We start from the raw sequence: 23,109 nt of genomic DNA on the forward strand, positions 1-23,109 counted from the left end.
TCTTTCGCACTACAACAAAAAGCATTTTCTGCGACGTTTTTTAGCAACAAAATTGAATTTGGTTGCCAATTGTATTTTTTTAGCGACAATATACGTGTTGGTCGCCAAAAAATACACCATTAGCAACAAATATTTCAATTCGTCGCGAAAAATGGTTGGCACGAATTTAATTTTTCGCGCGGGAGCGCTAAAAACGTTTTGGCGACGAAATTAATATATGGCGACGAAACTGTTTGTCGCCAATTTTCGACTTTTTGGCGACAGAATTAAACTAGTCGCTGAAAGGTGAGTGCTATTTATGGCAACAAAATTATTTTCGTCGCCAATAAATTTATTATCAAAATGACGTCGTTTTGAATCTTTTTTTTTTTTTTTTTAAGTGAATAAACAAAACTGACCTAAAAGAGACTTCTTCATCTTCTCATTTCAGAATCTGCAGCGGCACAAACAGAGGCGGCAAACAGGTATTTTTCTCTCCCTCTTCTTCGTCTCTCTTTCCCTCTCCCTCTCATTTTCCCTCTCCCTCTCCCTCTCACTCTCACTCACTCACACTGTGAGAGTTTCGAATCTGTCCTTTTTTTTTTCTTTTAAATGACTTTTAAGTGAATAAACAAAAGTGACCTAAAAGGAGACTTCTTCATCTTCTCAGTTCCGAATCTGCAGCGGCACAAACAGAAGCGGCACAAACAGGTATTTTTCTCTCCCTCTTCTTCGTCTCTCTTTTCCTCTCCCTCTCATTCTCCCTCTCCCTCTCCCTCTCCCTCTCACTCTCACTCTCACTCACTCACACTGTGAGAGTTTCGGACTGATTTTGTGAGTTTCGGACTGATATTGTGATTTTCGGGATTGATCTATTCTAATTTTTGGACTGATTTTGAAACTAATTTTCGGGACTGGTATGTTCGGAATTTTTGGACTGATTTTTGTAAGAAACAAAATCTAGAGCTTTTTCAAGAGATGCAAGGATGGTTTATATAAGACTTTATAGAGAATTTATGGTGTCTTCTCTGTTCTTGTGATTGATTTTGGAGCTGTGATAATCTCTGTTCTTGTGATTGATTTTGGAGCTGTGAGAATTTTGGTGTCTGTCCCTGTCTCTGTTCTTTTTTATTTTTTATTTTTTTTATTTCTTGGTGATGTATTATATAGCATTAGAAGGCAAAAAGGAAAATGGATGTTACCAATAAAACAGAGATCAAACTTAAGCTCGTTTGTTTAAGTGAAAGTTATTTTTTATTTTCTGTATTTTCTATAGTTTTTTATGAAGGAAAACAAAAGTTAACAAAAAAATATATTTTTTATAGTCAATGAAAAAGAATTTGTTTGGGTGAAAAATATTTTTCATTGTTAAAAAGTGAAAAAATATTGTTTGGATTAATATTTACCACCGCTGCCAGTGTGTCGATGAGGCCCATCGATTGTGAGCACACAGCATGACATGGCATTAAGAAGCATATGTTAATGGGATATTCAAGAGCATTGGCTGAGATCATCTTTGCCATTGGTTTAGATGGAGTATGCAAAATATGACTCTTGTTTTGTTTTGTTGGGTATGTGAATGAACCAGGGAACTTGTATTTTTTTTGTATTTTTATTCAAGTGGTGTGTCATGAGGGTGGACCACAGTTTTGTGTTGAATATTCTTACAAGTTACAACTATTCATTGCCCAAAAAATTATAGATATTTTGTGTATCGGTGACCCTTTTAATAATTTCATCATATAACATTCATTTCATGTCCACTCTCCGTTAATTTCATGTACAGTGCAATTTAATTTAAACTTTGATTTACAATTCAAATGTTATAGGTTATTGGCTAATGCGAAGAGATAAAAAAGCTGCAATCATTCGTTGGGGGCAATTACTACATCAAGTAAGCTTTGACTATATTTTAGGGCATTTTAAATTTATTTATCAAGTTAGTCATTTTAGTTTCTACACCTATGATCTTGAAACTATATAACCTTATTAAATTTAATAAGTCTAGTTGTCAATCAACGGTACGCACTCATCTATTCTCTTCTCTTCTCATTCAACATCCAAATAGTAGACTTCAAGAGTCCAAATAGCATACTCAAACGATTGTCAAGCATGAGCTAGGTAGCGAATGGCGAGAGCGGTAGAGGTGTTTGGCGTAGATGAGGCAAGGAGGGGCGTGGCCGTGGGTTTGTTAGGCGTGGCCGTAGGGTAAGGGTCGCCGGAGGGGGGGACTCTCTCTTTCTCTCTCCCCCCTTCTTCAGCTTCTTATTTTTTCTGTTGGCAAATTGTGCTTGTCTCTCTTTGCCCTATAAATTGCAATTTCTATGCCCTAATTGAATTCTTTTTCTTGCCAAGTGCCTTTTTAGAATTTTTTTTAGGGGTGTTGTTGTGATGTTTGGTTTCTCTCATTAGAGTTCAAATCCCATTTTTCTTGTCTGTCAAATGTTCGATAAAATGCATCAATGATGGCCTACTGTGATTTTGTTTATTAGATCCATTTTTTTTTTGACTTTTGGATCTTTGAGAATATAATTTAGGAGAATTTTGGACTCAAATACAATTTAGGAGAATATAATTTAGTTTTCTTGGTGGGTTTGTTTTTTGTGTTTATCTACAAATTGAAGTTGTGGAAGTATGTATATATAGTAAATTTAGGATCTTTAATTAATCATTTTTTAGTATTTGTCACTCCATGTATTTCAGTTATAGTGTTTTCAGTGAGAGTCTGTAATTGTACATGAATTATTTGAAATACTACAATTATTTGATTTTCAGGAACACTCAGTCGCTGCTTTCACCCGCGTTCTTGATGAGGCCAGTGTTGTTCTTCTCTTCAGAGACAAAGTCTATCTTCATCCCGATAAGGTACGTACACATATATATAAATAATAGTTTTCTTGTTAGAAGAAGATTCTTATAAGTTGATTTATGTGGGACTAGTGATTTGTGCTTGTGTTAGAATATAACTAACAATTTTGTTGATGAAATTTGTGTGTGTTTATTAGTCACAAAAGTTTTGTGTATCTCATTATGGCTAATATGTATATTTTGCGTTGCCAAAAATCACATGTTATTTTTGTTTTATTATTTTCTTGTTGGTCTTTGGTTGTGTACACTACATGGGGAATGAGTTTACTCTGTATTGCGGAGATGAAGGTTTAAGTTTTATGTTTCCCTCTGTATGGTTATTGTCTAATTTTAGAGTTAAAAAGAGTCCAAAATACATTCGTTAGTTGCACTATGAGAACTAAGCAACTGTTTCTCTACAGAGAACAGTTCCAAAACCTCTGATTTTGCAGCAAGGGATTGAGGATAAAATATATGGACACAATCACCATCAAAATCAGCACTAAGTGGCCCACATATAAGAGGGTTGATCTTGACTGTATGGTCATCGTGAACATAAACCGACAAAGCTTGCAGGGAATGCTTATGCGTTGTCGAAGGTCTATTGATGAAAACAATATCCCCATCCATTATCCGTCGATGTACCACTTGACCAGGTCTTAAAAAAGTATGCCCCTTCGAACCTTCCCTCAGCGAGTAGGTTGACAAACCATCCCTATAGGTTAAACACAACTTTTCATCAACCAGCTTCTGCAGATACTGCATGTTATATTGAGTAACTCTCTCCTCAAATGTTATCCGTTGAGCAATTTCAAAAGGTAGTCCAATCTCATTGACTCCTTTATATGCATCACCTGTAATAACACTCTGTGAGGAGAATCCACAACCCTTTCTGATAAATAGGGTTTTCATCTTCTCAAGCCATGCTTTAGTAGTAGAATCGCTTTGCTCTTTGTTAATCCCAAATCGTGTATCCATGTCATGAGATGCCTTATAGAAGAAATATGCACGGAAAGACAAGAAAACAACAGTTGTTCATGAACATTTGCACAATTTAATTGCCAAAGGTTTGACTAAATTATCAATCATATTCTCAATAAAGAACAAATGTCACCCAAGTAAATAGTAAACCAGCATCAACTACACAAAACACCATCTTCTAAAACGGATCATCATTCTCAGATAATTCAAATAAGCAATGCAATGGACATGATTGATGAGATCTATTAAAATAAGCAATGCAATGTACATAAAATGGATCATCATTCTCAGATAATTCTGTATAGTTTTTAATTAGTTTTTCTCTCAAATCCTCAAAGCAATAAAGTGCCCCCACTAAGGGTCAGCCAAACTTCCTTTGAATTAGCAACAGACATGATTGATGAGATCTATTAAATTAATAGAGTGGTGTCACACGAAATGCTAAACAAAACATGGTACATAGATGTAATCATCATAGCATTATGGCACTAAAAGTAATTTGTATATTCAACATGGGATAACTTCAAATAGTGCTTGTGTTGTAAAAGCTCACGTAGTGTACACAAATACTTGTTTCAATTTTACCCCAATATATTGATTACCCAGGAAGCTTCTGAACTTGATCTTTGATCAGTAAGCTCTATAAATTCTTGAGCCATTCTAAATTTTGTTAGTTTGGAGTTAATAAATTAGAAGTCGAACTACGTCGTTTTGCATTTTATTTATTTATTTTTTTTTTTTTAAGACTTGACCGACCCTTTTGGTGAATAAACAAATAATTATCAATATTAAAAGATGAGGGTCCAAAAGAAAAAAGGTCTGAGGCAAATAGCAGCACTCTAAATTGTTTCCTTGGTGTCTAATATTTGTCTATTTCCATCTAATTTGTAGGTATATACAAGTGGGGAATGCAGTTGCATTTTTAGTATCTATGGCATTCGGAAGTATGTTGGCAAAGGGAAGCTAAGGAGTCTCAAATAATGAACTCTTGACAACAACTGATCTGAAATTCCCTATGAGTCCTGCACAATTGTTTGCGTGAATAACATTGGATTAATTAACCATTCTTAAAGTGAGTTCAATCTTGGCAAAATTCATTCTTAACAATCTTGTTGAAGAAAATTTTAAACTCACATTGAGTAGTAGACCATTCATAAAAACCATATATGGTCATTGTAGCTTGTAATTCAAATTTCCATTTTCTTCTTGTATTATCTTGAAAAATATCTGGTTAAGTACATTGAAAGATATGTAACCTTATTTTTAGCTTTTTCTTTTTGGGCCTAGACCCATTTCTGTTTGCAGAGTGCTGGTGGACCGGGCACTGGAAGTGATATTGGGCTGATTGCGAGGTTCTGCTGTGGGCCCTTTCTCGGTCCATATTTCCTCACACGACCCATTATGCTGTGGGCCCTTTTTAGGTGGATTTCAGTTTGTAGTTAGTGGATTATTAATCATCTTGTGTGGTAAAGATGATGCTTGTGCAAGTTTTCTTTAACATATTCAAGATCTTTATGAGGTTGATGTTGCCACATCAACTCTCTGCTTCATTTGCTGCTATGATGATGGTTTTATTTGCATCTGATTCTGTCTGTTTCTTTTACCAGTATGTGAATGTTTTTAGTTGCAGCTGCTAATCCATGTAATTTCTGTGTTTCTTGTCTTTTTTTATTGAAACAGGAATTATCATTAGTTTGCTCATGTTTTCTATTGAATGATTTTCATTTATACCAGCATGTTATTTACTAGTTTCATGCCTATTTACATGATCAGGACAAATGGCAGAACATGGGTATTAGTACTGGAAGTGTTTCATTTATCTGAATAGTCCATGGGAAAACATTATTAAAAAAATTGTGGAGTACTTCATTCGTTGATTATGTTTCTCATGCATAGATTGTTAAATTATCCCAGGATGACAAATGCTGTCGACTTGTTATGCAGCTTTTGTTTTTGGTGTGTATACTGGGGCTCAGCTTGTATGAGGCTGATTCTGCCTCTTTGTCAATCAGCCAAACTGTGCATAGCTCAAACACAGCATAGATGTTTGTTTTCATTACTATGAGTTTGATTAGTTTACCAATCAGTTGATTTAGCTTCCATTCAGTTGTAAAACTGCCCATGCCCCCTTGAGATACCAACCCAAAGAGAAAAGTTGGCAGGTAGTTTAAACTTTAAAGCCAACAAGGAATTGTGCAGAACAAATTCAGCAGTGGTAGTGTATTGTATTCAGCAGTGGTAATTTGCATTAGTAAAAATATAATAGTACATAGATGATACCTTCTGGAAAAAGAAATGAATAAGGGATTAAACTAATGAACTAGCTTGGTTAGACTTGATATCTACCTTGTGTGTCACCGACTCACAAACACTACACACTTGCACCCAATCCTGCTAGTTAAAGTTAAGTTCAACTGCTGGAAATAGGTTATCACTATTCCCATGTCTATATGATCAGGAGCCTCTAGATGGTTTGATACCATACAACCACTAGAGAGCCCAGAATTTTTTTCTTTTCAACATTCCACTTTATCCATCTCATCTTTGGCATGTGCTTTCTACATCTCGTAGTTTCAAACATACAGTGCAGGTACATCAGGATGTTTAAGTGACTAGTTTCTGTGTCTCTGCAGCATAGGAGTTTTGCTGCACTGCTTTAATCTTTGGTTTTCAGGAAATGATCAGACATATCCAGAGTGGTATGCTGTAAGCAATGGTTAAATTGCTTGATCTGTTCCACAATAATGCCAATGATTGTTATTAGGTTTCCCTTGAGTGTGCAAAAATTTTGTCACGCTGCTATCACACATTTGTATAATATCTACAAATATTATGTTTATTTTTATGTGGCTCCTTTTTTTTTTTTTTTTCCCCCACATAACTTTCAGGATTTAATTAATGATGGAAGCATCTTAGTAAGTGAAGTAAATTTCAGATTATTGTCATACTGTGGTCTATTAATGCATGCTTTCTCACACTCCTACTTGTCATTTGGATTCATCTTCTCATTTCAAGTTTAGCATTTCTTTTTCTTCTCTACATTGTCCTTTCTTTCATAATGTGCCCCCTGCAATACTTCTTAGGTTCTTGCGGGAGCACAGGTCAGAATGGGCAGACAACAGTATTGATGCTTATTAAGCTGCAGCTGTCAAAGTTGGTCCCTGTATTTTACCAAGGGCTCGAGCTGGAAGTTTTGGGGGCCAAGTAATTCTTCCACTAGCTCATACTATTGAGCACGAAGAGGTAAGTTATTTATTCTTGATTTACTGCTGAAATCACTATATAAGGTTGATCTTTTTTAATTCAAATTGACCTGTTGAATTGTAATGGTTTTCTTCAATTGTTGACATTAATTATACATCTCTATTTGTCCTTATTAGTTATTGGAGGTCATTAAGTTGGAAGGTGTTGGCCATTATCCTGAAGATGCAATAATGCCTAGAGTGACATGTTTCTCTTGCAAGTAAGTCTTGTTTCTTAACATTGTGTATTATATTTACTACATGAATAATAACGATCTCATTTAAAAATTTGTTTTTATTGTTTCTTTTGAAGTTGTTTACAAATTGATAGGAAGCTTTGAAAAAGCGACATGAAGAGTCTTTAGAGCCTGGGGCAATACCTTTAACTCAGGAGCAGCTGTCAATTGAGATTCTTGGAAAGAAATCGGGATACTAAAAAGGCTTTGGAGTTAGTCCAAAACCATCATCATCTAGATCTTCTGTTACTGCACAAGCACATACTGAGGTGGTTTCAAGCCTACAAAAAGAACTAGAGTCATTGAAGAATTTGTCCAAGGTCTAGCAAGAACAAATTACATCAGAGGAATCTTATTAACAAACACTTTTGTAAGTATATTTTTCATAATTTACTTTTCAAATCACTACAAGCATTTCATTTAATATGTCTGGTTGTGTTTAACAAACGGGACCTTGATTGGATCTCCAGTTAGAAAATTAGAAAAAAAAATTGTAAAACACAAGACTTAAAAGGCCCGTTAGGGGGCCAAAATTGCAAAATGACCATCAAAACCACCGAAACTTGGCACAGACAGCTTGTTCAAGCCTAAATAGACTTGTAGGAAAAAACGGGACCTCTATTGGATCTCCGGTTAGAAAATTAGAAGGAAAATTGTAAAACACAAGACTTAAAAGGCCCGTTCGGGGGCCGAAATTGTGAAATGACCACCGAAACCACCGAAACTTGGCACAGACAGCTTGTTCAAGCTTAAATAGACTTGTAGGAACAAACGGGACCTCGATTGGATCTCCGGTTAGAAAATTAGAAGGAAAATTGTAAAACACAAGACTTAAAAGGCCCGTTCGGGGGTCGAAATTGCGAAATGACCACCGGAACCACCGAAACTTGGCATGGATGGATTTTTCAAGCCTAAATAGACTTGTAGGAACAAACGGGACCTAGATTGGATTTCCGGTTAAAAAATTAGAAGGAAAAATGTAAAACACAAGACTTAAAAGGTCCGTTCGGGAGCCGAAATTTCGAAATGACTACCGAAACCACCGAAACTTGGCACGGACAGCTTGTTCAAGCCTAAATAGACTTGTAGGAACAAACGGGACCACAATTGGATCTCCGGTTAGAAAGTTAGAAGGAAAATTGTAAAATACAAGACTTAAAAGGCCCGTTCGGGGGTTGAAATTGCGAAATGACCACCGAAACCACCGAAACTTGACACGGACAGCTTGTTCAAGCCTAAATAGACTTGTAGAAACAAACGGGACATCGATTGGACTTTCGGTTAAAAAATTAGAAGGAAAAATGTAAAACACAAGACTTAAAAGGCCCGTTCGGGGGCCGAAATTTCAAAATGACCACCGAAACCACCCAACTTGGCACAGATAGCCTTTTCAAGCCTAAATAAACTTGTAGGAACAAACAGGACCTCTATTGGATCTTCGGTTAGAAAATTAGAAGGAAAATTTGTAATACACAAAACTTAAAAGGCTCGTTCAGGAGCCGAAATTGCGAAATGACAACCGAAACCACCAAAACTTGGCACGGACAGCTTGTTCAAACCTAAATAGACTTGTAGGAACAAACGGGACCTCGATTGGATTTCCGGTTAGAAAATTAGAAGAAAAAATGTAAAACACAAGACTTAAAAGGCCCGTTCGGGGGCCAAAATTGCAAAATGACTACTGAAACTATCGAAACTTGGCACGAGTAGTTTGTTCAAGCCTAAATAGAGTTGTATGAGCAAACAGCACCCGATTGGACTTCCCGTTACAAAATTAAAATCAAAATTGTGAAGTTCATATCGAGTTTTTTTTTTTTGTCAATCTAATATTGTTTTTTCTTTTTTCATGTGACAGATTGACAATGGTGGAAAATAGTTTGGGCTGCATCAGAAGATTTGATTTTGTGTTTTTGGAAATATTTTGACATAGGATTTTGGTAAATGATTTATGGATTAAATGTTTAGCATCAAAATATTTGGTGTTGTGTTTTTGCAAATATTTTGACATAGGATTTTAGTAAATAACTTGTTGGTTAGATGTTTAACATCAAAATATTTGGTTGTAATTTTGAAAATATTTTGACATAGGATTTGGTAATGTATTTATGGGTTTGATATTAGTAGTTTGTAAGTACTTTGGTATGCATGTTTTAGATTGTCAGAGAATTGTAATTATGTTTATTGGGATTTTTCATAGCTATTAATTTTGAATTAGTATGAATGTCTTGCACAGGTGCATTATTATTTATATTACATTTGTTTATATATTGTGCACAGGAAAATAGGTGTTTTGGATTATTTTGAACAGGAAAATTATTAAAATCAAAATTTGTGTAGTGAATTTTTAGTAACAGGTGGTGTTTTTGTCGTTGTTAATATATTTGGCGACAACATATTGTTTTTGTCGCTAAAAGTTAGTGGTTATTCCAGGAACATTTAGCAACCAAAACTTACTCGTCGCTAAAAACGTGATTTTTAGCGACCAAATTAATTTTGTCGTTAAATAGTACTTTTGGCGACGCATTTATTTGTCGCTAAAAGTACATAGCCTATCCAAATTTTAACCTTTTAGCAACAAATTGTAATTTTATAGCGACAAAATATATGATTTTTGGCGACCAATTTTGCTTGTCACTAAATGTCTACATACGGTGACAATTTCTGATTTCGTCGCCAATACTTTTAGTGACAGGGCTTTGGCGACAAGTTGTATATTTTGTCGCCGATTCGTTTGGCGACGGAATTAGTACTTTTGGCGACGAAATTTGTGGGTCGCCAAATGTGTTTTTTGTTGTAGTGTTTCTTTCTCTCTTTTTCTTTCATCTTTCTGTTTTCTCTCCAAGCGTGACACGCCTCCCTATTTATAGGGGAATAAGGCACTACGTGACAGATTCGGTAATGATTTCACAAATTCGTTCTTATCCTTAATAGATATTTAAGATAATTATCTTTTAACCCAATATTTTAATATAATTATATAAATAAATTAAATCTTAATTAAATTACACTCTATCGTATATCAACATAAAATTATTTATTTATTTTACTACCACACCCATTATTATTATTATTATTATTATTATTATTATTATTATTATTATTATTATTATTATTATTATAATATTTTGACCCCTAAACTTTTAATAATTATATTATTTTACAAAATTACGCATAATAATATATAATAAATTATATATTTTTCGAACTGAGATTAAATAATATTAGTATAAATTCTACAGAATAATTAAAAATCTGGGTTGTTACAATCTTCACTCCTTTTAAAATTTCGTCCTCGAAATTTGTCATATGTAAGCTATCCGCTGCGCACTTTGATAAATATATAGTAGATGATTAATCTGATAGAAAATATTACCTCAAAAAAAATTTTTTACCAAAAATAATTCACTGTCTGGTTGTCAAAAATTGATTTGGGCCAAAATGAGAAATAATGGGCTACTTTTAAAAACTGTTCACTCGTTTTGTTTATGATAAAAATAGATAAAAATGAGAACACAATGACAGAATTATATGCAAGAATTGAAAATTTTTAGATGAACTTTTCATTGACAGGAAATAATTTCAAAATTAGTATCTTTATAATTTGAACCCAATTTTAAAAAAAAAACATCAAAATAAATTTTTTTTTGAATACTGAACTGAAAATTATCTGTATTTAATTGTATTATAATTTTGGTGGGTGCTTGAGCTCGACATCCTTCTTTTCCTGTCCTTCTTTTACTATAACAAATATAAATTATATCTAATATCCTTCACAAATTAGGCACACTAAAAATAAAATTATTATATATATAACCATATAAAATTATAATATAATTAAATCGACGAACAAAATATAATAATTCGGTACTAATTACCCGCTATCCCATTTCTTAAATGTGCATGTGTCCTATGCTCCAATGATGATTTTTTTTTTTTAATAAACCATTGCTCTGATACCATTTGTCACGACCCGCTCCACGTACCCAAGAGTTAAGCATCGTGATGGCCATTAACTGAAGTTACCTACGGCCAATTCATAAACAAATTAATAAACGCAAGTGGAAGAAATATTTGAGTAAGGGTACCAAAATAATCATTGGAGCTTCTATTTTTATTACAAAATATATTGACCAAAAAGGCCGATATTTACATATAAAAATATCATAAAAGTGTTGTGTGTGTCTATTCTTCAGCCCCGCGTCTAAGACTTTCCAAAAGCTGTTTCTGAATTGAATGTTTCTTGAAAATTGGTAAAAAACTATAAGCACATGGCAAAGTGAGAAATATTATACCAAGAGTATAAGGGACACGAAATAACCATGGATAGTTATGTAGCCAAAACATTTACATAAACAAATCATTTGAGTAGCAGAAACCATTTAAGTAGCAGAAACTAAAATACAGATATTATATAAATAGATAACCATAACCACGGTACAGAACAGAGGTCACAGAAGTGACAGTCAGAACAGAGGTACGGATTCAAGAGGTGGCTCGTACGAATTCTAGAGGTGGCTCCCACAATAGTGTAGCACTTAGCTCCGCACAAAACAGAGGTCAATGGATCCATGACAAACAGAGGACCACAAAGTGATCAAACAGAAGCCAATGGTTATTTAAGTCCCCCAAGGCGTAAGACTCCCGTGGTGGTACTTACAAAACATAATTGCATATAAGGTCATAGCCAAATATTCTTTAAAAGTAAAACAAACATATCCATGGGTTTCTTTTTAAGCAAATAGAGTTCAGAAATAAAATCACGTAACTGAAATGTTAGCATAGTTTATAATAGTTTATAAAACATAACTTGTATAAAGTAGATTTTGGTAAGTCAAAACATAAGTAAAATACATTTTGATGACTCAAGATATAATACAACTCACCTTAACTTTAATACCCCACTCTTTTTTTTCACTATCAAAAACCCTTTCAACTTCCACTATTTTTTACTTCCTTTCCTCTCTTTTCTTTCTTTCCTTTCTTTCTCTCTTTTTCTTTCATCTTTCTGTTTTCTCTCTAGGCGTGACACGCCTCCCTATTTATAGGGGAATAAGGCACTACGTGGCAGATTCGGTAATGATTTCACAAATTCGTTCTTATCCTTAATAGATATTTAAGATAATTACCTTTTGACCCAATATTTTAATATAATTATATAAATAAATTAAATCTTAATTAAATTACACTCTATCGTATATCAACATAAAATTAATTATTTATTTTACTACCACACCCATTATTATTATTATTATTATTATTATTATTATTATTATTATTATTATGATTATCTATATTACTATTTATTATATTTTGACCCCTAAACTTTTAATAATTATATTATTTTACAAAATTACGCATAATAATATATAATAAATTATATATTTTCCGAACTGAGATTAAATAATATTAGTATAAATTCTACAGAATAATTAAAAATCTGAGTTGTTACAAACCGTGTCAATGGCATAGCAAGTTTTGAGAAATCTTTCACAAATTTGCAATAGTAACCTGCAAGCCCCAGAAAGTTGCTGATTTCCGACACATTAGTTGGTCTTGGCCAGTCTACTATAACTTCAATTTTTTGTGAGTCCACTGATATGCCATTCTTGTTGATTACATGTCCCAAAAATGTCACACAAGCAAGCCAGAATTCACATTTAGACAGTTTTGTGTACAGTTTATTTCCTCTCAAGGTCTGTAAAGCTGTTATCAAATGACGTTCATGTTCTTCCCTGCTTTTAGAATAGATCAGAATATCATCAATAAACACAACTATAAATTCATCAAGAAATTTTTGAATCCCCTATTCATTAGATCCATGAATGTCACAGGTGCATTAGTTATTTGTATCTTATTTTTCGTGCTCCTTTCAAATACGATTAGCCCTATAGTTTGGACTCCGGTGATTCTGAATCTGATTTCACAAATGCAATGTGAAATAGATAAACACAAATGAGTCCAAATCTAGCAAATCTTTTTAAAAATCGATTTTGAATCAAAATGCCAAAAATAGACTGCTTTGCTAGATTTCAGAGTTGTCATCTAAATATTTTTAGAAAATTTAGGAAACCCATGACTCGTGCCAAATGCCACGTGTCCATCATCACCAAAGTATTTGGGCTCAGGAACTTAGGTACAAGAGGGGAAGGTCATGAATTGAGCGCCTCGCTCGCCCGATCAAAGATCAGCCTCTACTAATCATGATGTGATTCTTATTTACATTATATGCTCTTGTTCTGATTATTAGACTAATTGTACTATGTGATGCACACAAGTATAGACTAATTTATAAAAGTTGGAACACATTGATCTTATGTTTGTTTGAAAATTGTTTTGAATATGTATCACTTGAAAAAGTGACCTCATATGTACATTAATCAAGTTATCCCAATTTGAGCAATTAGCCTTTATCTACAGTCATTCAAAACAGGTATATCACTTAAGTACTTAGCCTCATGAAAAATATGCTTGATATAGCAACAATCAGACACACATGCGATATGCTAAAATAATAAGTGCTCACCTAGTACTCAACGAAGGCAAGCCAAAAGAAATAAAATAATTAGTTAAATGCATGTTCTAATATACAAGATGGCTAATGCAACACATACAAAATGCAACTACTATGCTCGGCTACTAGCATGACATGTGAGTCAATTCAAGGCATGCGACAAAGCACGTATTCAAGTAAGGAATTTGAAATTGACATCAATTAGTATGATGAGCCGAACACTTATGCATGCAAGACAAATAGATGCAAGTCATGGAAAATGCTAATTAAAACATGATGCTCTATGCTATCCATCAGAAGAAAATAAATAAAAGGGAGAAAGAAATGAGGATTGGAAGACATACACACATTATTACAATTTGCCCTCGTACAAGAGGGTCTGAATAAATGCCCTAGATAATTACCAAATTAACTAGCTATTACAATACCAAAATGAATGAATTAACTATACTAGCTAATTATTACAAATTAAGATTAAACTAACTAATTAATTACAACACAAGATGAATTAACTAAGTTATTACAAATTCAAGGGAATTAACTCACTAATTAATTAACTAATTAACTAAGAGCTATGTAAACTAATCAAACTCGAGCGAGGATTAAAGAACCATGCATGCCAATATGAACATCCGCCTGGAAACGTCTCTGTTTTGCTGCCAGAACTGTTCTGCCTACAGATAATACTTCTATTTTTGCCTCTGCTACTGCTCTGTTTTGTAGGAAAATGACACTGCCAAGCTGAAAAGAGGTGGCCGGCTGGCCGGCTAGTAAAAGTGGTCAACTGGATTCAAATGGTGACCAGCCGGCCACTATTGTTAGTACTGCTCTGCTATAGCAAAAAAGGAACAGAGCAGAAACAGAGTGTTTCCAAGGGATATTTATCATCTCTGTCTCTCCCTATCATGGAATTGCTTAAATGAGGGGTAGAATTGATTTATAAATCATCAATGGTTATAAAGTTGTTGCATGATGATCTATGACTCGATTGGACAAAAGCTCAATAAGTGTAAATAAAAGACCTACAAAACCTCCCCCTATCATGGAATTGCTCAAGGGAAGTGGTTGACATTGATTCTTGAACCATTTTCATCACTAAGAGTGTGAAATGCTTCAAGACTCAATGGGTTCAACTAACGTCTGATTGAACCCCAAACTTGATTTTATTATCTTGTTCCACTTTTACTCCAATTTATTGCTTCTTTTAATTACCTTTCCATTCCTTTGTCATTTTGTCCAAAAATTATAGTTAAGTCCACTAAATGGAAAAGAGTGTCAAATAAGAAGTTGTTTTAGGCATGAAAGAGAGGTAATGCCCTGATAATGAACCTCCGAAGAGATTAAACCATTTGGCATTGTATGGTCCCTTTCTCAAGCTTAAACCACACTCGGTTGAAACAATTCTCAAAGAAATAAAAAGCCAAGAAAGGAGAAAGAGTGTAGAGATGATTTTGAGTGAACATAAGTATGAAAAACATGAAATAAATGCTATCAACTCAAATAGGTTGATGGCTAATGCCTAAACCACCAAACCTATGAGGACCACTACACTACAAGCATGTTATACAAAGCACAAATGAAATGAACAACCTAAAATAGTCCTAAAATAACTAAAAACAGTGCTGGAATTCTAAAAGAAAAGCTTGAAAAAGTTAGCTACAACCATAGAGAAATTGAACTAGCAAACAAGCATAAGGAGGGATGACTAACCCCTCTATTTTTGGGACCTCAAAACAATATTTTTAGCTTTTGAAAAACTTTGAAAATTAGTGGTAAAAAGTTGGAAAAAAAAGTTGAGGGAGAGATGGGAAACACAAGGGCAAAAACTAAGGAGATAAGATTCAAAGAAGGGTGGTTAACCCTTTTACTTTAGAGAGCTTTTAACCACAAGTTTCAGCCCATAAAAATAATTGAAAAATAGTCCAAAAATAGCAAATGAAGATAGGAAATAAGTAAGGAAAAGAAGCTAGAAATTATACCTCTTGAAAAGAAGTAACACTTTGAGTTATAAACCAACAATTTCTCACCCTCAAGAGCTGGAATTCAAGCTTAATAACCTCAGCAAAGAACCCTAAAAATATGGTTTAGGAGGTCTAAGTAAGGTGTGTATAGGTTGCATGGTAGAGAGAGAAATATTTCCCAAGAATTTGCTTTGCCAAAATTTTTCTAACCTAATTTCAAAAGGGGTGGTCAAGTATATATAGAAAAATATGTTACTATCTTAGAAATATCAGTATAGAGACAACTGGTGTAGTGCATTCACCTGTGAAGACAACTGGCATAGCTGGCAAGAAAATATATGTTCTGTTGGCATTATTGGCCGGCCGGCCACTAAAGGGGACGGTCGTACACTTATTTCTAGCCAGCCGGCCACTAGTTAGCCTCTGAGTGGTCAAGCTTGGAAAAATATTGTTTTAGTCCAAAAGTGGTGCAAGGGTTATAGGCTTCTGAGACTCAAAACTAAGGCTTACTGCTGAGGAAATCAAGCATTTGTCCAACGTATAAATTCATCATTGGATGAGCAATTGGAGGCGCCAAAGTCTTAAGGGCGGTCAAAAATAGGGTGCCTATATTAACCCAAATGGCATTACCAAAAATTCATAGTGCTCATATCTAGTTCTGAAGGTAGTTTTCTCTATGTCTTCTGCCTTGACCTTTAGCTTGTGATACCCAGATCTAAGGTCTATCTTAAAGAACACTCGTGCTCCCTGAAGTTGGTCAAACAGATCATCTATTTGGGGTAGTGGGTATTTGTTCTTCATAGTTACTTTGTTCAATTCACGGTAGTCTATGCATAACCTCAAAAACCCATCATTTTTCTTAACAAACAAAACTAGAGCACCCCAAGGTGAAGTACTCAGACAGATTAATTTCTTATTTAGAAATTCTTGTAATTGAGTGTAGACACCCCATTTTTGATCGCCCTTAGGACTTGGACACCACCGATTAATCACCCAATGATGAATATGCATGCTTGTCCAAATGCTCGAATTCCTCAACAGGAAACCTCAGTTTTGAGCCTCAAAAAACCTACAAGCCTTGTGCCTTGTTCTTGAACCAAAACAATAGTTTTTCAAGCCTGACCATCCTAGTGACCTGCCGCCAACTGTTGATGGTTGGTCGCCCATTTCTGTAAAATTTCAGATCTTTTTTCCAGTTGCACAAGTTGTGTCTGTATGGATATTTCCGAGATAGTCTCATATATTTCTATATATAGATGACTCCCTCTCATTTTTTTAGGGTTAGAAAAATTGGAGAAGCAAAAGTTTTGGAAAATGTTTCTCTCTCTCTCTCTCTCTCTCTCTCTCTCTCTCTCTCTTGTAACTTCTATACCCTTTGCCTAGATACTCCAAACCAAACCTTGAGAGGTTTTTGCTAAGGTGTTTGAGCTTGTATTTTAAGCTCTTGAGGGTGTGAAATTAGTGGTTTGTGATTCAAAGGGTCATTCCCCTACAAGAGGTATAACTCTACGCTTCTTTCCCTTATTCATTTACCATCATTTATTGCTATTTTTGTACTATTTTTCACCTGCATTTATGGCCTGAAACTTGTGGTTTAAGGCCACTAAGGATAGACGAGTGGACCACCCCTCTTTGACCCTTGCTTTCTAGGCTTTTACCTTTGTGTTTCCCACCTTGTCATCCATTTTTTTGAGCTTTTTACCACTGAATTTTAGAGGTTTTTAGAGGCTAAAAAAGTGGTTTTAAAGTCCCAAAAATTGAGGGGTTAGCCACCCCTCCCTTGGCTTGTTTACTAGCTTGATTGCTTCATTATTTTAGCTTACTCTTCTAGTTGTTTTTGTTTTAATTCCAGCACTGTTTTGAGCTAATATAGAACTATTTTTATGTGTTAGTTTCATTTGTCCTTTGTATAGCATGCTTGTAATGTAATAGTTCTCATAGGTTTGGTGTTTTAGGCATTAGACACCAACCTATTTGAGTTGATAGCATTTATTTCAAGCTTTCCATACTTACGTTCATCTTTAATCACATCTGTACTTCTCTCATGTCTTGGCTTCTTCTTTGCTTTGAGAGTCGTTTCAAACCGATTGTTTGTTTAAGTTTGAGATAGAGATTGTTGTGCTTAATGGTTTAATCTCTTCAGAGGTTCATTACCAACGACATGACATCTCTCTCATGCCTAAAACAACCCTTTGTTTGACACATCTTTCCATTAGTGGACTTAATGCTGATTTTGGACTAAAATGACTAATGAATGGAAAGGTAATTAAAAGAGGTGTTAAAATTGGATTAAAGTGGAGTAAGATAATAAAATAATTTGGGGTTTAATCAGACGTTAATTGAACCCGTTGAGTCTTGAAGCATTTCATACTAACTAGTGATGAAAATGGTTCAAGCTTCAACATCAACTACTTCCCTTGATCAATATCATGATAGAGAGGATGTTCATGAGCCTTTCATTGTGCATTTATTGAAATTGTATCTCTTGGTTCAAAAGTCATGACGCAATGAATTTGTGCTGATTGATGGCTTGCGGATTGAGCCTACCACTCCTTTAAGCTGTTTGATGATAAGGAGAGGTAGAGTGGATAGAAATTCCCTGAGAATGCTCTGTTAGTTTTCTGTTGCAGTAGGAGAAACCCAACTTTAGTAGCCGGCAGGCCACCTTTACTGGGCAGCAGGCCACTATTAGTGGGCGGCCAGCCACCATTTCTGGCCTGCCGGCCACCTTTTTCAGCCAAGCAGTTTCTTTTTTTTTGCAAAACAGAACAGAAGTAGAGGTAAAAAACAGTGCAATTCTCTGACTGCAAAACAGAAACATTTTGGCAGCCAAATGGAGGCATGTTCGAGTGAAAATCCGCATTTATGCATGGGCCATCCCTAGCATTTCAGCTAGGGACCCGTTACATTTGTTTTTAGTAGTATGTTGTACTTAAAGTAGTGAACTTGTAATTAATTACTTAGTTAATTAATTCTGTATTAGTTTAATTAGTTAATTTGTATTAATTAGTTAGAACGTGTTGTAATTATTTAATTAGCTAGGATAGTTAGTTAAATTCGGTGTTATAATTAATTAGCTAGTTTAGCTAAGACATTCATTAGGACCCTCTTGAGGGCAAAAATGCAATATTGTGTATGTCTTCTAATCCCACGCCTTTCTCCCTTTTATTTACTTGCTTATAATAGGTAGTTTAGACCATCATGTTTCTTTTAGCATTTTTCATGTTTGCATGCATTTGTCTTGCATGAATCGAGGCTCAGTTCATCATTCTAACAAGCATTATCATTTATTACTTCATTGAATACGTGTTTAAACCACATGCTATCAAATTGATTCACGTGTCATAATTAGTGGCCTAGCCTATTAATTGCATTTTTACATGTGTTGCATTAGGCATCTTTCATTAGTTAGGATCATTCATTTTTTCTAACTAATTTCTCTTTTGGCTCGCCTTGGGAATTAGGATAAGCTTTTATTGGCTTTAGCATATCACATGCGTGCGATTGTTTCCATGACAAAGCATGATACCATGAGGGTAAGTGCTCAATTGATATACTTGCTTGAATGCCTGTGTATGAAAGCTAATTGCTTAAATTGAAATAATTTGGTTAAATGTACACATGAGCTCACCTTTTTTAAGTGGTACGTATTCAAACCTTTTTTTTTCAAAACAAACATGAAATCAAAATGTTCCAATTTTTGAAAATTAGTCTATACTTGTGTGCAACACATAGTAAGGTTAGCCTAATAATCAGAACAAGAGCATATAATGTAAATAAGAATCACATCATGATTAGTAGAGGCCGATCTTTGATCGGGTGAATGAGGTGCTCAATTCATGACATTCCCCTCCCATACCTAAGTTCCCAAGTCAAGACACTTTGGTGATGACAGACACGTGGCTTTTAGCACGAGTCTCGGGTTTCCTAAATTTTCCCAAAAAAAAATATTTAGGTAGCGAGTATATCTGGCAAAACAGTCCATTTTTGACATTTTTATTCAAAATCGATTTTTCAAAAGATTTGTCGGATTTGGACTCTTTTGTGTTTATCTATTTCACATTGCACTTGTAAGATCAGATTCAGAATCACGGAAGTCCGAACTATAAGGCTATCACATTCGAAAGGAGCACGAAAAGTCAAGCTACATTGAGTTTTCAATTCTTTCAATTCAGAGGTTGACATTCAGTATGGGGTTTTTGAAATTGATTGTGTTCTAGGTACGACATCTATGGAAAATTCAATTTCTTTATCAATCAGATCTCTAAGTAGTTCATTGGGAAGCACATCAAGAAACTTGTTAACCACAGGGATGTTCTCAACACTAGCATTATCAGCATTCATAATCAAAACACAACACAGGTAACCTCGACACCCTTTTTACAATAATTTATTGACTTTTATCAAAGAGATTAAATACAGTGGACGAACTACTCCATTCCCAACAAATACAAATTACGGAAATCCCGGAGATCAAAATACATCAGATTTATTCACACAATCAATAATAACTTAATATTTGGTCAGCCAATCCATGCCTAATATGCAATCAAAATAATCAATACTCAACGACAGTAAATCAACATACAATGTCGTATCACCGATCATCATATCACATGCCGGATAAACATAAGCACATACCATAGAACCTCTAGATGGTGTGGATACAGATAATAAGCAGTTCATAGGTTCTAAAGGTCTAATTAATTTCTGAGAGAAAGCATGCAATACAAAGGAATGTGTGGAACCAAAATCTATCAACACATAGGCATTCTAAGCACAAATAGAGATTATACCTAACACCACTGATTCAGTATTATGTACGTCACCAGGCACAAGTGCAAAAACTCTACCTTGTCTCAAGGGTTGTCTCTCCACATTAGGTCTGACATTTGGTCTTGATCCAGAAGCAGATCTCACTGAACTTGCTACAAGACGGTTGCCATTTTCTAATCCGATTGGACAATCTCTTATCATGTGGCCCGTCTTGCCACACCGGAAGCAAGCACCAGATACCCGATGGTAGACCCCTCTATGTCTCCTTCCACATTGAGTACAAACAGGCGCAGACCCACTGCTTTGACTTGAACTACTAGTAGATCCTGTATTTTGTTTCTTATTCGTAGCAAATGAATAGCCCTTCTTGAAATTGAATTCAGATCTTTTACCTTTCCATTCAGCCATTGGAGCCTTAGCCTATTTCAGTACAACCAAGTGGGCTTCAGCCATCAAAGCTCTATCAAGCACATCCACGTATTTGAGCAGTTTTAATACACTGACCCTATCAAACACTTCCAGAGTCAAGCCTCCTTTAAACTTTCAAGCCTTCTTATAGTCTGAGTCCACCATGTGAGTGGCAAATCGAGCTAATTCAATGAACTTAGCTTCATACTCAGCCACAGACATATTGCCTTGCTTGAGTTCCTAAAATTCAGATACTTTTCTATTCCAGTAGTATTGAGGGAAATATTTTTCATAGAAAATTTCTCTGAATTGGCTCCAGGTCATAGACCCATTGTCGTTTCAGATAAGCATCCACCAACGTCTAGCCTCTTCTTTGCGGGTATAGGTGGCCAATAAGACTTTCTGAGTTTCAAAACAAGGGAATACTTCAAACATCTTTTCTATTTCCAGTATCCATGTCTCGGCTTTCAACGGCTCAATGCCATCCAAAAAGGTTGGCGGCTTCATCTTTGTGAACTTCTGATTCAAGTTGATGATATCGTTGTTTTCCGATTCAATTTGGACTAGCAGAGGCAAATGGGACAAAGGTTGTTGCCTCAAAGATTCTGTTAAGGCTGCAAACATTTGTTCCATTTGACTCATTCGAGCTTCGGAAGATTCACTTGTATCATTACTTCTTGCATTCTCCATGTTCTTATAGCTAAACAAAGCAATAATAAACATAGGTAAGTAATTCTTTTCACAATGTTAGAAGTATTCAGTGTCAGTTCATTCGTTTCAATTTCGTATATTCAAGTTCAGATTCAGTTTACACATTTCCAAAAATTAACACACACATTCACACATGCAGATGAAACGTCCCTAATTCGCTCTAGGATATCCTATAGCTCATATGGACTCGTGTGTGCAGTATGACACATGCTTTGATACCACTCTGTCACAACCCAAACCCGCCCCTATAAGTTTAGTGTCGTAACCGGCCAGTAATCCTTAAACTACCAAAGGCCTTTGTACAAAATAACATATAATTAAGGGGCTAGCGAAAGCAATTATACAAAATACAACGTCCATCAAGCTGTGTAAACAAACATGAGACAGATAAACTTTATACACACACAAGTGACGTCATAATAACAATAGTCGTACGTCACTCATAAAATACAAATAAAATAGAGATGGGACTTAGCCAAAAATACAGGTAGTCAAAACTTGTTCGAGATTCACCAAAAGAAAATAGAAACTTAGACGTAGTTCACCAAAACATGACCACATGACTTGACTTAATCCGGAACCTCCTCAGGAGGCACAAAAGGTGGCCGACAAAACGAAATTCCAGGCGATCATCACTGAGCCTGGTCACGCGCCTGATCACCTACATACATAAATAATATAGTGAGCTGAAGCCCAATGAATAATAACAAAGTAAAGGGTTTAATAAATGTCGTCCTTAACAGTTACAGAAAACAACATTCAATAATTAACAAAAATGGATTCATGATCATGTTCAGGAATCAAAGCTCATAACAGAAATAGATTCAGAATCATACTCATAATTAGAATTTGCAGTTAAATATATGTGGTACATTCATTAGCACTAGCAAAAATAGTTGACTCATGAAGGAACAGCCATAAAGGCATACAGTTGACTCACATGTACGAAGATAGCACAGTTGGCTCATGAGACGTACAGTTGGTCCGTAAATGAGATGTAGATAGAAGGATCCATAACGGTTGGCTCATGAGACGTACAGTTGGCCCATAATTGGGACATAACAAAATAGATAACAGATGTCATCTGAAGCTAATAATGCCTCGAGTACATTTTAGAAATATTGGACAACTATTCATTCATACAAAAAATAATATTTCAGAAACAGATCATCTTATATCATTTAGAAAATACTTATAAATTGAACATAGTTTTACAAAGTTATTACTCATAGTTGGCCCAGAGCAGACAGACAGAGCAGACGAGTCGAATAACTTATGGTGCATGACCTACACAAACAGATAACAGATGCACACTGAAACACATACTCGAAAAATACTTAAGTTAATTCGTCTTGATTTTAGTGTGTTTCTAAGTTTTATTCTCATTATTGTGTCTTAATTAGGGTTTAAGAGTGCCTAGAATGCAATGAGGATGCCAAAATATGATTTGAAACACT

General features: G+C 34.9%; 1 protein-coding gene across 3 annotated transcripts; it reads left to right on the forward strand.

Moving 5' to 3' along the window:
• Positions 1–380: 380 nt before the first annotated feature.
• Positions 381–9,489, forward strand: LOC114263342 (uncharacterized). 3 transcript variants are annotated; one of them, XM_082908939.1, is made up of 10 exons: positions 381–464; positions 650–690; positions 1,809–1,873; positions 2,755–2,844; positions 4,699–4,879; positions 5,095–5,228; positions 6,953–7,050; positions 7,188–7,270; positions 7,363–7,655; positions 9,141–9,489. In XM_082908939.1, exons 3-5 carry the CDS (start codon positions 1,820–1,822, stop codon positions 4,786–4,788), a joined length of 234 nt encoding a protein of 77 aa, XP_082765065.1. In that variant the 5' UTR covers positions 381–464; positions 650–690; positions 1,809–1,819; the 3' UTR covers positions 4,789–4,879; positions 5,095–5,228; positions 6,953–7,050; positions 7,188–7,270; positions 7,363–7,655; positions 9,141–9,489. The 3 variants fall into 3 exon arrangements, 2 of the variants coding, with proteins under 2 accessions (XP_082765065.1, XP_082765064.1); XM_082908938.1 differs by lacking the exons at positions 381–464; positions 650–690; positions 1,809–1,873 and adding an exon at positions 1,885–2,187; XR_014356580.1 differs by lacking the exons at positions 381–464; positions 650–690; positions 1,809–1,873; positions 4,699–4,879 and adding an exon at positions 1,888–2,187.
• The last annotated feature ends 13,620 nt before the right edge of the window (positions 9,490–23,109 follow it).

This window comes from Camellia sinensis, chromosome 15 (assembly GCF_055761805.1).
Source record: "Camellia sinensis isolate YWXY chromosome 15, ASM5576180v1, whole genome shotgun sequence".
Lineage (NCBI taxonomy): Eukaryota > Viridiplantae > Streptophyta > Magnoliopsida > Ericales > Theaceae > Camellia > Camellia sinensis.

Excerpts from the sequence above, each read along its gene's own strand:
- LOC114263342 (XM_082908938.1), top strand. The coding sequence starts at position 2,108 with ATGGCGAGAGCGGTAGAGGTGTTTGGCGTAGATGAGGCAAGGAGGGGC. Across the intron at positions 2,188-2,754 it reads TTGTTAGGCGTGGCCGTAGG|GAACACTCAGTCGCTGCTTT; the intron begins GTAAGGGTCGCC and ends TTTGATTTTCAG. Across the intron at positions 2,845-4,698 it reads TCTATCTTCATCCCGATAAG|GTATATACAAGTGGGGAATG; the intron begins GTACGTACACAT and ends TCTAATTTGTAG.